Source organism: Chironomus tepperi, unplaced genomic scaffold (genome assembly GCF_022539635.2).
Source record: "Chironomus tepperi strain 1889 unplaced genomic scaffold, CSIRO-AGI_Ctep_v1 contig_445, whole genome shotgun sequence".
Classification (NCBI taxonomy): Eukaryota; Metazoa; Arthropoda; class Insecta; order Diptera; family Chironomidae; genus Chironomus; species Chironomus tepperi.
This window is the reverse complement of record NW_027226567.1, coordinates 7652501-7667833: the sequence shown is the minus strand read 5'-3', so window position 1 is coordinate 7667833 and position 15333 is coordinate 7652501. Positions and strand designations below refer to the sequence as shown.

The 15333-nt window shown below is 32.4% G+C and overlaps 2 protein-coding genes across 5 annotated transcripts in view; one reads left to right on the top strand and one right to left on the bottom strand.

Annotated features, from left to right (window-relative positions):
- Window positions 1-110: 110 nt before the first annotated feature.
- The window catches only part of inaD (inactivation no afterpotential D), an 83578-nt gene continuing 68355 nt past the window's right edge, over window positions 111-15333 (bottom strand). For 3 of the 4 annotated variants that reach the window (XM_070650224.1, XM_070650226.1, XM_070650227.1), the window contains 8 exons: window positions 6379-6575; window positions 6202-6302; window positions 5872-5989; window positions 5710-5811; window positions 5296-5652; window positions 5024-5182; window positions 4227-4361; window positions 111-4116 (listed from right to left, as the gene is read on the bottom strand). In XM_070650224.1, the coding sequence (XP_070506325.1) occupies window positions 3937-4116; window positions 4227-4361; window positions 5024-5182; window positions 5296-5652; window positions 5710-5811; window positions 5872-5989; window positions 6202-6302; window positions 6379-6575 (1349 nt within the window). In that variant the 3' untranslated portion in view covers window positions 111-3936. The remainder of the gene's footprint in view (window positions 4117-4226; window positions 4362-5023; window positions 5183-5295; window positions 5653-5709; window positions 5812-5871; window positions 5990-6201; window positions 6303-6378; window positions 6576-15333) is intronic. The other variant, XM_070650225.1, reaches the window with a different exon arrangement.
- Window positions 14442-15113, top strand: LOC139098445 (sentrin-specific protease 8). The gene has a single exon (XM_070650654.1). It carries the CDS (start codon window positions 14442-14444, stop codon window positions 15111-15113), a length of 672 nt encoding a protein of 223 aa, XP_070506755.1.

Here is a 15333-nt window from a genome sequence, read left to right as displayed (position 1 = left end):
AATCCTTGACAAAGCATAAGGCTCATGATTATTTGTTTACTATTAAAGCTTCTGTAAAATTAAAATAATCCTTAAAATTAAACAAATTTAATTAAATTTTTCTTCATTTTTATCGTTTTTTATTCATTTTTAATTAAATTAATATCTATTATTTAATATATTTTTTAAAAACTTTTTTGTTCTTCATCTTTGGAATCGGTTTTCATTTATTATTATAATTTTTTTCTTCATATTTTTATTATTCATTTTGTTACTATACACAACTATAAATCTCATGTTTTTCGTTTTCTTCATTTTTTGGACACATAATTTGGAAGAAAGGAAACCTTTTTTTTGCTTCTAATTAATTAAAAATAAAAAAAACTTGAAATAGATAGAGATAAGAAAGAGAGAGAGATAGATAGAGAAAGATATAAAATAGAAAATGATGGAGTGTTGATTTAATTATCATGATTTTTCATCTTTTTTTTTGTTTTAAACCTTAAATTTTTTTGTCCTAAAAGTGATTATCACTTTATAAACTAATTAACATCGATAAACTCTGAATTATTACATTATTTTTTCATTAATTTATTTCGCTAGTTTTCTTCTTTTTCTTCTTTTTTTTTCATTCTTTTCGTTATGGTTAATAATTTTTTTTGAAATTTTTCATGAGTCTTTAATGACTTTTTTTTGATGGGAATGAGGATTAAGATCTGTGGGGTGAGTTTTATGTGGTTGAACTGATTTATTCTCTTGGTTTGAGTGAGGATCTGAAGATTTCTCGAACAACACATCGTGTTCGATATGCTGACGGTAAGACGACACAGTGACGACTGATTTTGACCCATTTTTTTTGGATAATAATGCAGTTTGTAGCTCGGGTTTTTTTCATCTCTTTTGATTTATTTGACTAAATCATGACTAAATGACTATTTAGCATGAACATGAACTCGAATGGACAAAAATACGTTAGAACTTGAAATTAACTGAACATTGACTGATCTATCACTGGGATCAGAGCACAAAGTCATCGATTTAGTCTACTCAAGTCGAGTCCACTCCATATTAAATTCGAGTCGACTACGAGGTTTGACTGGGTAAAATTTCAAAGTTCGGTTTTAGTTAAGATCGGATTTAACCCAAACAAACAAGAAGCATGCTCATGAGTATCCTTATGTATGAGTATGCATTTTGTGTCTAAAATTGTGTGACAATTCAAATAATCATGATCTATAACATTATCTGGCTTAAATTTCAACAAGTTAAACAAATAATGTGAAAAATTCAATTAGAAATTTTAATTCTGGAAGTCACAGAATCTAGGTCCTCATCCCATTCAAATAACTAAAATTGGTAAAATTTTTAAAAATCCACTTGATTATCGCAACTTTATCGAAAACAATTCTAAAGTCATAAATAGCAATAAATAACAGATTTTGACATATTTTGCATCGAAAAGTTAAAGTGATTTGCAAAATGTTCACAACAATAAAATTCAACAAAAAAAAAATTCAAAGAGAAACTTGAAAAGAATTTAGGGAGTGAATCTCATATGATCCAGACTCAATAGTTTATCTAAAAATTGCATAATAAAATATTATTTTTAAAGGAATTTATAGCACTTTTTATGTTGTTTTTAGGAATCGACATCATTATTCTTTTTGGTAGGTTCACTTTATAATGGGCAATAATTATTGAAATTTTTTTTTAAAATTCTTTGTATAAATTTTTCGAATATAATTTCCATGTGTATTATCAGATGTTTTGTAGTGAGGAATGAGGTTTAAATTAAGGCATTTATATTGTTTGGTTTAAGGAAGTATTGGGCAACCTGTACTAACCATCAAGGTGTGCAGCTAATAATAAATGGTTGCTTTCCACTGATTAAAGGTTTATTGACTAATTATACTTAAAGTTGAATGAACAGCGGTTCCTTTTGTCTTATTTTGTGTTAATTGATCAAAATTCAATTTTTGAGAATTTTCTGAATTGTTTTAAAGCTTCAATTATCTGGCAAATTTATGCTAATTATGGATTTAAAACCTCTATTGTGAATTGCAAACTATTGTTAATGAACTATCTAAATTGGATTCAAACAAATTAAATAATTAGTTCATTAAAAGTATAATCTACTTTAAAATTCAATCCCGAACAGAACAATGCGGCACTCATTTTATTGAAGCAAAAAGGAGCCGAAATGAGCATTCAAGTATCGACAACAATCGGATTTGTCAAGCGGCTGCCACTTGGTTGTAAGCATATATCGTCGCCGTGGTGGCAACATCTCAATATGTGCCGCTATAGCGATCAGAGCATCATCACGTCTTGGTGTCAGCACGACGACATCGCAACGCCTTAAAGACTACACTGTGCTGCTCGGGAATATAATCCACTTTAATGAAATCAGCCGAATACTGCTAATGAACATGAGCTATACTTGATGTAATCCTCACTACAAAACATCCAATACACATGTCTAACTGAGTATATAATAAATTTAATTATCATGATGAGATTAAATTTTTTAAAAAATATGAAATGAAATTTTTGGAAGCTTTTAATTTAAATTTTACAAAAATTTTAAGAGCTTTTCATGCAGACATACTTAACATGAGTATTAAAAACTGCAGTATTAAGGCTTATTCAATTTAAGCTCCCAAAATTTCCATTTCCAACAAAATATCTTTTTTCAATAACAAAATACAATCAATAGATGCTTAAAGTCCAATAAAATCTTACAAGCTGATGAAAATTAAAATAGAATTCAATTTTTTCCATTTTTCAGCGTGATTTAATTTCATAAAATTTTCATTACTTTTTTTTAATTAATTTAATTTGTTTAGAATTTTTTTCGTGTGTCTTATGTCATAAGGTTCTCTCACCCGAGTGACTAATAAATTAGAAATGGCAATAACATGACATTTATGAAATAGTTTAATTAAATAATTCTTAATTGGTTGTGAGTTTGAGTTGGAGATATTAAATAATATTAAAAGGGCTGCCTTGATTTGATGGAATAAAATATGAGATAGAAATGTTGCAGCTATGAATGGATTATAAATGTAGCAATAGATCTGTAGACTTGTAGGCTATTTTTTTTGCAAACTGTATAAAAATTACATTTTTTTTCCGATTTTTGCAATTAATTTAAAATTGTTCTTGGACGCCCTATGACAGCCACTGGGACGATATATGACATCCGCTTAAATGCCGCATGGTTACCATTTGACCAGGCTGCCATTAATAATTTCTGTCGATCAGACAATTTTCACAAATTTTACATTAAAAAGCATCAAAAATTTTTCAAAAAATTTTGATGATTTTTGACCCTGGGGATTATTTTTTGATGGTATTAGACAGCATACCACTTGCAAACTGCATTCCTTAATTAGTCAGCTTCAAGTGTCAGAAACTCATCTAAAATCTAAATTTTTGACAATTTTTGTAATTTTCGTTAATAGAAAAATTGTGAAAATTCTTCAATTTTTATGTGAGTTTCTGAGCACTTAACCTAGCCTAATATCCAAAATACAACCTCAAACTATAATTCGCAATAAACCAAGGAACCTCAAAAAAGTTCCCTCAATTAATGATTAATTTTCATATCCATAAATGTCTAATTAAACTTCAAAAAAAAAGAATAAAATAATTACATGACACAAATCCCAAGCATGCTCGAGCACACACTCACAAGTTTCATGTCATTAGCTACAACATTTATCATCAAATGACTATCCATTCAAATGTCACGTTTTTCCCATCCCACATTTATGTCACTTGGATCATTCATCATTTCTATATCTCCTTAATTTCTCCAATATAATAATGTTTTTTTTTTTTTTTGTTTTGCGATGCATTATAGCAAGCATGCAAGTCTCTAAAATGGGTCCATCTATTAAGTTTTTCTTTTTTTTTCATCGTATCCAGCATTTAAACATCTGTGATTTCTTAAATTTAACTGCTACGTTTCTTTGGTTTCGCTCGTAATACCTTGAAGGCGACTTTTCCTTGGATCGACTTTAACAGTGTTGAACAATCATCTAAACTCATATTGCTTACTTTTTCAGAATTGACATGTGTTACAATATCACTTTTTTGTATACGACCGTCGAGATCAGCCAGGCCACCGGATACCTAAAATATATATTGACATTATATTATGTAATAAATCATATTTCTTATGTCTGTATGTTCTGCTTTTTTGGGAAAAGGATGAAAAATACAGTCCATTGGATATGACTTACAATATCAGTGACAAACATTCCTCGAGGATTTGAAGTGAAAAATCCAATGCCGAGATTCTTTCCAGGCTTCTTTGTTATTTCTACATCTATGGTCTCCACTTCAGGCGGATCTGCTCGATATATCGTCATTTTCACCTTGAATGAGGAGAAGGGATAGTGAATTAGTTGTTCCTTTATAGAGATTTTGTTAGAATTCTTTGATTTTTTTTACACGCTTTTATTTGACTTGCTCTGTCTGTCCTTCTGTCTTTTTTTCGATTTCTGTTAAGAGTTACGAGAATCTATAAGTCTCGGTCTAGACAAGAGCATTTCTAGGAACATAGGCATTTCGTTACTAAGGATAGGAACGGGGAAAGGTAGGATGAGTCAAAATGTGGATTTCGCTCTCAACGCCTTGACAATTTCTAGGATTTATCCCAAATTGCAAGCCGGCAGACAAAAAACGCAAGCCTGCGGCCTTGAACGAACTATAAGGTATAGTCTAAAAGTGCAGGCCTGTACATCTGCATACAGGATATGCAGGCCTGCGTCCTTGGACTAACCATAAGCTACACTCAGAAAGTTCAGGCCTGTGCATCTAAAATGCAGGATTTGCAGGCCTGAGTCCTTGAACGAACTTTAAGCTACACTCAAAAACTGCAGGCCTGTCCATCTTTATTGCAGTATATGTCTGCAGTACAGACTTGCAGCTATTAACACAACCCCATAAAAATCCCTAACAAATTCCTCCTAAAAACCATCGCATGTCCAAAATTCATCCACAAAAGCAAAAGAGACACAAACCCCATAAAACTTACTTTTGATTGCACTTGCTTCACGGCTCTCTGAATTAATTCACATGTCAATTCTGGCGTGATTTTGGTAGAATTTATTTCGAGTATTTGATCAAACACTTGCAAACGTTTGTCTTTTTCGGCAATGCTACCAGGTAATATGTTAACGATGACTGCTCCAGTCTACAATGATATAGAAAATATGTTCATTATATGTGGCAAGTTAATTAACAAAAAAGTTACGTGACTTAATAAAACATTTATGACCGCAACATCGTTATTCACTTGAAACTTACATTAACTAACGTATCACAACCTCCGGCAACTTGTATGCCGATTGGATTATTTTCCAATTTTATCTCAATCATTGTATTATGGTTGCATGGTATTTCACATGTGGTGGGATCGGATGCAACTTCTTTTGCTGGTGATGGTTGTGGTTTTGGCGTTACTGGACGACTTGGTCCTTTCGTTACCTCTGGCTGTTCTATGTCTTTTTTTACTACTTCATTGTCTTTTTTATTTGGATTACATACAGTCAGCACCACGACACCTTCAGTTTTTTTAAGCATACTCGCTGCCGTCTCGTAATTACAGCCAAGGAGGGAGTCTTTGTTTACAGCTAATATCATGTCACCGATGCTCAGTCCAGCCTTAAAAAAGGAGTTTTTGGTGAAATTTGAGGAGGAATTGATGATTTTTTTACTTACTCGTTCCGCATTTGAACCTTCCTGAATGTCAGACACGAATATACCTTGCCCAACTTCCGCATGTTTTCCTTCAATAATCATAATTCCTAAGCTCTGATTACCCTACAATCAACGACATAAAACATTACAATTTATAACTCAAATATATGGATATTATCATACCTTCTTGATTGAGACATGACGAACATTTTTAAAGGTAGCAAAAGCATCTTCATTAGATATTTCAACAGGAAATTGTGTAACAGGCTTAACAGCTAAGTCTTCAAGAGCTTGCCTCCTTCTGTGAATGGTAAATAGGAATAAATTAATGGAATTTTATTCTCATGAACATAGTTAGTTGTTGAGTAGTTTGCTTAATTCCCTCCACAGCACATAGAAACTTTTTTAGAGGCTTTTAAAAGGTCAAATCTGCTTAAATATCGAACCAAAGTACGTGCCTTAAAGGAAGCATCAAGCAAACTTCATAAAAATCATTCTTATTATTGTACGTACTCATACCTAAGGACTATAAATTGTATAACTGGACCTGGTAATCCTTTTATTATGGCAGATGCATTTAAATGACATCGTCCGTGCAGCACAATGCCATTAACCTAGAAAAAAAAAGAAATTTAAATAAAAAATCGGAATCGACAGCATAAAAAAGAAAGTTTATTTCGATTGTCATACTTCAAGAATTTCGTCGCCAATCTCTAATCCACCAGCAGATGATGCAATTCCCTTTGGATTTATTCCGGCTATAAAGCATGCCATTTTATTACGATCACGATGTCCAGCTAATGAGATTCCAATACTGGTACAATTTCCTCGATCGATCGTGTGACATAATACTGTTCCCAAGCTTCCATATCGTTTCTTTATTTTGTCTATTTTTGTTGCATGTTAAGTAAATTGATTGGAAATAAAAAAAAGAAATAACAAACAATTTTTTTATGAGATATACGTAGGATATAAATTAATTGAAAATGAAATGGATTTTGCATGTTTGTTGAAATAAATATTGTAAGTTGGGGATTACTATTGTGATTTTGTTACTGAAACGCATTGATTTATTAGTTATGATGAGAATACTCAAAGGCATATTGAAAAGCCAAAGGCACCCAAAGGCACATAACATGTAAAAGTCTTAAAGTTGTGTCAAAAGACCAGCATGACTCTCTCATCGAGTCAAATTTTGCATGATCTGGGCTCACGCCAGGGACTTAGTAAGCTAGGTGAAGAGACCCTTTTAACTCATGCTAGAGTCATGCTGGCCTGAAGTTACTTTCGAATTTTTTTATTCCATGTGATTTTGGAGAGCTTTTTGTTCTTTTTATAAATGCTCATTCTCATTCCTGAAGTCGGTAAAATCATAAATGAGTGTGGTTTCTATTATAGAAGGTGCAATTGGAGTATAAGTCTCAAGAGTTCGACTTCAAGTCTGTCGATGACAATCTGGTTTAACTTAGAAGAGAAGGCAATAATATCAGCCAAAATTATCCTTCAGACTATGCATTTGAGTCTGATCTATTTGAAATTATATAAAAAATAGAGGAATTTTCCAAAATAGGGAGGAGGGGTTAGATTTCCAAGAACCCCATGCCTCATTCCTTCCTCTTGACTACACTCTTGGCCAGGAATAATGTTCAAAACACGGATGTTGAAATGAATCCCGATCGGCACATATTGAAATGTTGCTACCACGGCGTCGAGGTAGCAATATACTTAGAACCAAGTGGAAGTCACTTGGCAAATTTGGTTGTTTTCGCCAAAAGGCTGCCATTTAGTTCTAAGTTTATTACCATCTCGTCGCCGTTGTGGTGGCAACATTTCAATTCGTGCCGATCGGGAATAATGCATCATTATTTAGTACAGCTCCTTAGAATGCACCTGAGTGACATCACTGCTAGAAGCAACTTTAATCTTAGAAACATAATTCACCACAAATTTGCCACAAAATTGAAATTCCATTACTTCCATAGTCATCACCAGACTCTATTAAATCAGAATCAACAACTCAATGCTAATAACTCCAGTAACCATGAAGATACCCCGTAATAAAAAAAAATTTAATAAAATTTCAATAATAAAAAAGTTTCTAAATCGAATTTCATTTTCTAGCACTTTAAGGTTTCAAAACCATAAACACATTATGTGTAGCTATTGAAAGATTTGTTTAGAATTTAATAAGAAAAACTTTATAAAAAATAATGAAAAAGTTCTGACGTAACTAGGGCGGCCATCTGCTGTATTTTTTCCGGGACGCTGCTGAACTTTTCTACCTTGCTGCTGTGTCCCGAAAAATCCTCAAAATATCGCAATTTTTCAAGAAATCGAAAACAAATTTTGAAATTTTTGACAAATTTTGAACATTTTCCTTTTGAAGGTCCGGGTTCAAGCCTAGTGCCAAAAGTGCCAAATATAGGAATGTCCCCATATTTTGCGAAAATCCTCTGGCCACCCTAGACGTAACTGAAATTTTCTTTTTTGTCACAGCATAAGTAGAACTTTAGAAACCAAAGCTACAATTTATTAGTCTCAAAACTTTATTTTTATCTCTTTTTTTGTGCTTTTTGACAACAACTATGTGTAAAATTTAATTTTATGTGGGAGTTTTGTGACCAAAAAAAAAACTTTTCATTGAACTTAATTTTTTGGGTTATCATTCATGAGGATGCTATGGAAATTGAAGTTTAATGACCATCCTATAGTTTTTGGCTTTATGGAGATTATCTTGATGGATTTTGTTGGGGTTGCATTTGATAAACTTATGAGAATTGATGTTTGGGATGTCTAAAAATGGATTTTTATTAATAAAAGGTCTACTCGGCATGTTTTTGAGGAAATGCTTTTGGGATTTGTTTAAAAATTAAAGCTCAAATGGACTTTGTCGGCTTTGAGCTTTATTCAAGATCTATCCTTTGCAGAAAATGAGTATATTCACTTAACTGAGGGTATTCATGTACTCTTGGAAGAAAGAGATAGTATTGCACTTGGTATCGAAAATTAGCAAGTGGAAGCCAGCGGTACAGCCAGCTTCAAGCGACTTCTATGGGAGGTCATGGATCACAACTGATCTGTACGACCAGCGAAGTAAGTAAGTAAGTAAGTAAAAGGGTCCTCATGAGTTTAATCAATGAATATTCCCTACAAGGCATAGAGCGTGCTCTTAAGAGCTGATTAAGATGAGGAAACAACCCTCAAGAGCATGCCCAGAGTGGACAAATATACGTTATAACTAGCTGATGGTAAGTTAATGTCTAGTTCCAATGTATTTTTGTCCACTCGGGTTTAAGATGAGCAAGCTTTCGAGACTTGGTATTGGTAATTGACAGACGGAAGCCAGCTATTACGTCAGTTTTGGGTGTTAACTGAGAGATAACATGGATCAAAGTTGATCTGTATGGCCAACAAAGTAATTAAGCTTTCGAGAGCAGGGCACCAAACATAAGTGTCTGTTACAGGCACAAGCAACAGATCTGTCATATTTTATGCCTTTGAAATCTATGCTTTGTGCCTGTTAGGGAAAGTGGGACTTATCAATTATGAGAGCACACTCATAAGCCTGCTCCATGATTGTTCGTGCATAAACAATATTCAGCTAAATTCTCAAAGTTCTTCCCATATCAGACATCAGACATTATCAAATTCTACTCCACACATCTACGAAACCAGCGAAAGGTAGATAAATCGAATTAATAAATTTCTGAATGAATGCGTTTCAGCCTTTCTCTCAATATCGTAACCCATTTATATATTTTTTTGTTGATTGCTTCCATTACCACGTAGATGGAACAATAGGATTAAATCATCAACTTTATATGAAATGAAATGAAAATTTTTTTTGGGTTTCAACCACGAACAGCACAGAAATATGAAATGAAAGCACGTTGTGGTAGATAAAGTACTACATACAAAGCAGGTAATAATGTAGAAAGACATGCGAAAACGAAGAAGATGCTATGCCTTGCGGCATGTCAAAGCGATTTCTATTTTTACCTTCAATTTCTTCCTCTTCCGAGATCGTTTCCATTATTATAATATCAATTTTGATAGGAGACACTCGTCTGACTTTTTTACGAATCTTTATTGTTGAATACGTTTTTATTCCTTTCCCCACTTCTGCACCTTCCTTCTTTTATCGTGACAAATTAATTTTCACTTTTTTTTTGGAACTTTATCAACTGAATTTTGATTTTTTCATTTCACAATTTTTTTTTGTGTTATTTGTTCCTTTTTTTATTAAATTTTATTAATTTATGATATCGATGATAAATCACAGTTGGAATTTTCCTTGAATGCTTTATGTGTCTATTATTTTCTACACTTTTTTTTATCTAGCTTCCGAACATATCTAAGCAAATTGCGGAGATCATTAATTATATTTGTATGATTCTCTTTTTAGCGCATTTTTGAAACTTGTTTTCAAAAAGGTAGCTTAATAATGCACTTTGTTCGTTCGTTCGGCTGTTCGTTCGGCTGTTCGGCTGGAACGCGAGATCTCGAAATCTAGACATCGTAAAGAGCTCGGAATGGTTTTAAAATATCAGTTCCATCGAGTTATTGGGTTATCGGTCATTTAGAAGTTTCAAATCAATGCATAAATAGTATAATTAACGATTTTTCTTTTTCATTTACAACAACAACACGTTTTTTCATTGTTTTACAGTGTTTTTCAATGTTCTTCGAATTTTTAACAGTGTTTACTGAACAAAATTTAAATTTATCATAACCGTTATGTGGTTTGAATTATAAAAATCCGTTAAATTATATGGAAGTGACCTGGATCCTACTGGATCTCGTTTTGAAATTTTGGAAGTGACTTGGATCCTACTGGATCTTAGTTTTGTGGATCTGGAAGTGACCTGGTTCCTACTGAACTGACTTATTAATCAAATACTGATCGCTGGGACAAAAATGCGCTTAAGTCCCTCGATCAATAACACGAGGACTTTTGTAATTTTTCTCTCACTCTCTCACTTCCTTCCATTCCCGAGGAGCATATCAATATTTATGAATGAGTTAAGGTTTCAGACATGCTTAACAATATTTTTTTGAGACAAATGTAATAAATTACAGACAATTCGTAATATCATGAGCACGCATACTACTCATTTGTTTTGATTTAACAGTTTTTTGTGTGTTCCTTGATATTTTACTACTGCCTGTGTTCAGAAAGATCAATAAACACATTTTGGGATTTTCAGAAGTAAAATGATATTTATTTTTGTTAATTCAATAAAATCAGTTACTGCTAAAATACCTGATTTTTAAAATTGTATAGACTGTATAGAAATTGTAAAAAAAAATAAACTGTATCTGTTTAGACGTTATGTTTTATTGCTGTAGATTTTGAAATTAAAAGAAAAATAATCTCATTGTTATGGACTTTTTTTCAAAATGGATATCGTGTAAATATTTGGATTTGAGTAAATGTGAGTAAATTAATGTGTTACTAAGCTAATGATAGTTCATCGAGTAAGGATTTGCCATAACTTCAACTCGACCTTAGATCATCAGTATGTGTTATCCAGATATTCAAGTTCACTTGAATATTATATGAAATCGAGTCAACTCAAGTCGAATTTTGCATACAAATTCCAAGTCGTCTTTAAGTTCTGTTTTTGTCTGATCTATGATTTTGATGAAGTTTTTGTCTGTAAGTCAGCAAAACGTAACAAAAGTCTCAACCTCATTCGTATTTCTTTCAATGCAAGATCTCCATTTTGGACTAGAGATCATCAATGCCCTAACTGACTAAGAACATGCTTTTACGGTATAGTAATACCACTTTGATACCTACAAGCGATATCTATGTCTTTTAGGAATCAAGTCATAAGATACAGCAACACAATTTAGGTGGAATTGCACAAGCACATCAAACCAGAGCTGAATGTCATCTCAATGTTTGTCAATTAATTCAAATAAAAGCTTAGTCGGTCTTGATTTAACCCAAAGTCATTTTTTGATAATTTTGCTCCAGATCCACACATATTTCAATCACAAAGCTAGCTCAAAGCCAGAGTATCCAAAATTAAATTCCATCTTTATCATAAGATAGCTTCTGAGAAGCAATGTAACAAGTCATAAAATCATATCAATTGCTATGACGCTTAAAGATTCCTTTATCCTCGTCTTATAAAAAGCATCAAGCTGCTCAGGTACTAAAAATACTTTTTTTATAAGATGCCTTATCCCAAACAATAACTTTTTCTTTTTTGCCTTAGAAACATTTTTTATTTTCGGACACTGACGTAAAAGAGTGTCTAATTAAGAAAAAAAAAGTAAAATTTTTCAGTCATCATATGCGACTCGGCATCCCTTTTTCCTTAACATTTTTTTTGTGTATACTTAATCTTTATACTCACTGAGTTTTCGAGCAAAACACAAGTTGCCGAAACCTCGTCCTTAATTTATTTAACCTGCTTTTTTTATAAATAACATTTTTTATTCTTTTTTTTTTTCTAATTGGTCTTTTTGTAAACTTTTTTTGACCACATTTCAATTGCTCAAAGCAAACATCATGTCATATTACGAATCACTTTCCATTAATGTATTTGATTTAAAACCGACGAGGTTGATATCAAGTTAGACTCTTTTTTGTTCCGACCTATGTACTGAAGTAAATAAAGGATTATATTATTATTAATCTTTATACACAAATGTTCACAATGGATGAGACGCATGTTGTGAATGTTTTTATAAAAAAAATTGAAAATATTTTTAGATATAAAGCGCTATTAATGCTGCTGGTTATGCATTGCTCTGAATATTATTATTATTCATCTCGTTTCGACACATTTGAGACTAGATTCAAGCTTTTAGCTATTCAAATAAATATTGAATGATTTTCCGTCGTTTTTTTCCTCACATTTTTGCTTCCTTCCTTTAATCTCTTCCTCGTTTTTCACTTCTTTTTGTCGATTATGATCATAAAATTTTATTCCTTTTTATTCCTCATTTCACTTTTATTGCCAATACTGCATTCAATATATAAAATGAGATATGGGCAATGGGATTTAAATGCGATTATATTGATGAGTAATTGACACAGTCACAATGCGTGAATAAAATGTAAAATGTTTATTGATGCTCGCGTGGCTGTAAGAATTGAAGGAGATGAAAATCGATGTATATTGGATATATTTGTTGAAAAATTGAGAGGAAGTGAGATGACAGGTAGTGACATGATTCAACAGAACTCGTTTAAATTGTGAATATTTGAGATATGCTGTTGAATTCGTGGATAGCTGATTGAAGGATGTTACTTTAAGGGTTTGGAATTGTTGAAAATTAAGTTGTATTTTCAATGCTGTGCCGTGATGTCTTAGACTTTTTTGGGGTGTTTAAAGGAGGTCTACAATAAGCTAAGTTTAGAATCATCTAAATATGAACATTTTGGTTTTGAAAGTTTAGAAGAATTTTTATCAATTTGTGCCTGTTTCTTTAAAAATCCTCGATTTTTGCTCAATACTGTTGTGTCAATCATCTGTTCCAAACTTTTGTTGAATTTTGTGATTTCTTCCAATACAACGATGAAAGCTATGCAATGAGCACTGAATAGAGAATGAAAGTTCAATTGAGCACTACGTCACATTCTCTGGCATCCCCCGGTAGCTCAGTAAGGAAGATCATTTAACATGTAATTAAGTGGACATGGGTTCAAGTCCCACTCAAACTATATTGGAAGATTGGCACTTTTTCTCTAGAACCTTAGTTGTATTAAGGCCTAGAAATAGTATCCAAGGAAATGAATTACTTAACAACTTTTCAGAACCAAAGCAATAGTAATCTTGATTATTCATAAATGGACCACAACTATAGCAAATAACATCCAAAGAAAATTCATAACTTCCTCTGCGACCCTCATTAACAAATGTACCACTGATTGGTTACTGATGATTAAACTTCCTACAGAGCTCCATCATGTAAAGTTTCATTAGCAAATACAGACATCATTTCACTGTATTTTCATGTTTCCTTAGTTCCTTTAGATAAACAGAACCTCTAATAGCAAAACTTTTTCCCTCGACATCATCAAAAGATTGGATCTCATTCCCGTTAAAAATTGAAAATTAGACCGTAACAGAGCCAATAACAGTAACAATTATAATAAATGAACATTTTATCGCTACAATAAACATAATGAATATGTCTGTCCATTAGATACAAAATTTGCTAGATTAATCCAGATTTGTTGTTTTAATATCTACTAACATTACAATCATAATTACGTTGATCCCAAAATAACAATTATTGATGGAATTTTGTATTATTTACTGACATGGATCTTGTATCGTATCATCTGTGTTTGGTGGTTGTTGACTGGATATGGATGTGATATTGAAGAAATATTAAGGGGGTATTAAGCTTGGTGGAGGTCAAGGATTTGTAATTTTAAAGAGTTTGAGTCACAAATTGCGACCATTTCAAGAGATTGACGCGACTATTTAGATAAATCAAAGATTGACCTTATGATTGCATACCATGCTACATGAAACTACATCACAAATTTGAAATATATCAAGATCCAGCTTTGTCCATGCAGGACAGCTTTTGATAATTATCAATGGTAATGTTCGACTTAATCTAGTCCCACAAGTCCTCAAATCTGACCTTATTTGATATTTCATTAAAATTTGATTAGGAAACCTTTGAAAATCTCCAGAATTTTCCCAAATTTTCACCAAAAAAGTCACAACAATCTTTGAAATTTCCATCCAAAAATTTCAAAATTCAACATAAAACAATCTATGCAGCAACGCCGTTCACGCGTTAAACAAATGTCAAACCGGACAGTTTTGTCATTCCACGGCATCACTTTAAAGGAATCCGACATCGAAATTCTTCGTAGCAATTCCTGGCTAAACGATCAAATAATCGCATTTTATTTTCAATTTCTTGAATCACACACTTATCGACATTTTGCAGACGATTTTCTATTCGTATCGCCACAAGTTACGCAGTTACTGAAAATGATTGAAAGACGATTTGAGGAAGCGAAATGTTTATTGGATCCACTTCATCCACATACAAAACAATTTTTATTCTTTCCTGTGAATGATAATGAACATGAACGTGCAGGTGGAACTCATTGGAATCTTCTCGTTTATTCCCGACCTGAAAATACATTTTATTCATACGATTCGCATGGAAATCATAATGAATTTGCAACAGGAAAGATTGTTGATGTTCTACGCGTGGCTTTAAAATGTCGAACAGCACATTTCATCTATTGTCCATCAGCACAACAGAGGAACATGTACGACTGTGGCATTTACGTAATTTGTAATGTCGAAAATATAATCAAGCATATTATAAGTGATGGAACGTTGAGGCATGTAAGACAATTAAGTTATGATTGTGTTGTCGAGAAGAGAAGTGAAATTTTAAGGATGATTGAGTCTTTGGGTGGAAAGATTTAAGTTAAATTGAATGTAAAAATAACAATTTTTTTAAGTAAATAAAACAAGTTTTATGAACGAAAATAAAATAAAATTTTAAGAGCTCTTCGCTGTAAATGAGGTGATAATTAATCATATAAATTGGAACTGGAAATTTTTTAATTAAATTGTCACTTATAAATTCACATATTTTTGTTCCTCAATGGAATATGCGGCAGTGCCACTGTCGAGAAATGACAAG

Excerpts from the sequence above, each read along its gene's own strand:
- LOC139098445 (XM_070650654.1), top strand. The coding sequence starts at position 14,442 with ATGCAGCAACGCCGTTCACGCGTTAAACAAATGTCAAACCGGACAGTT.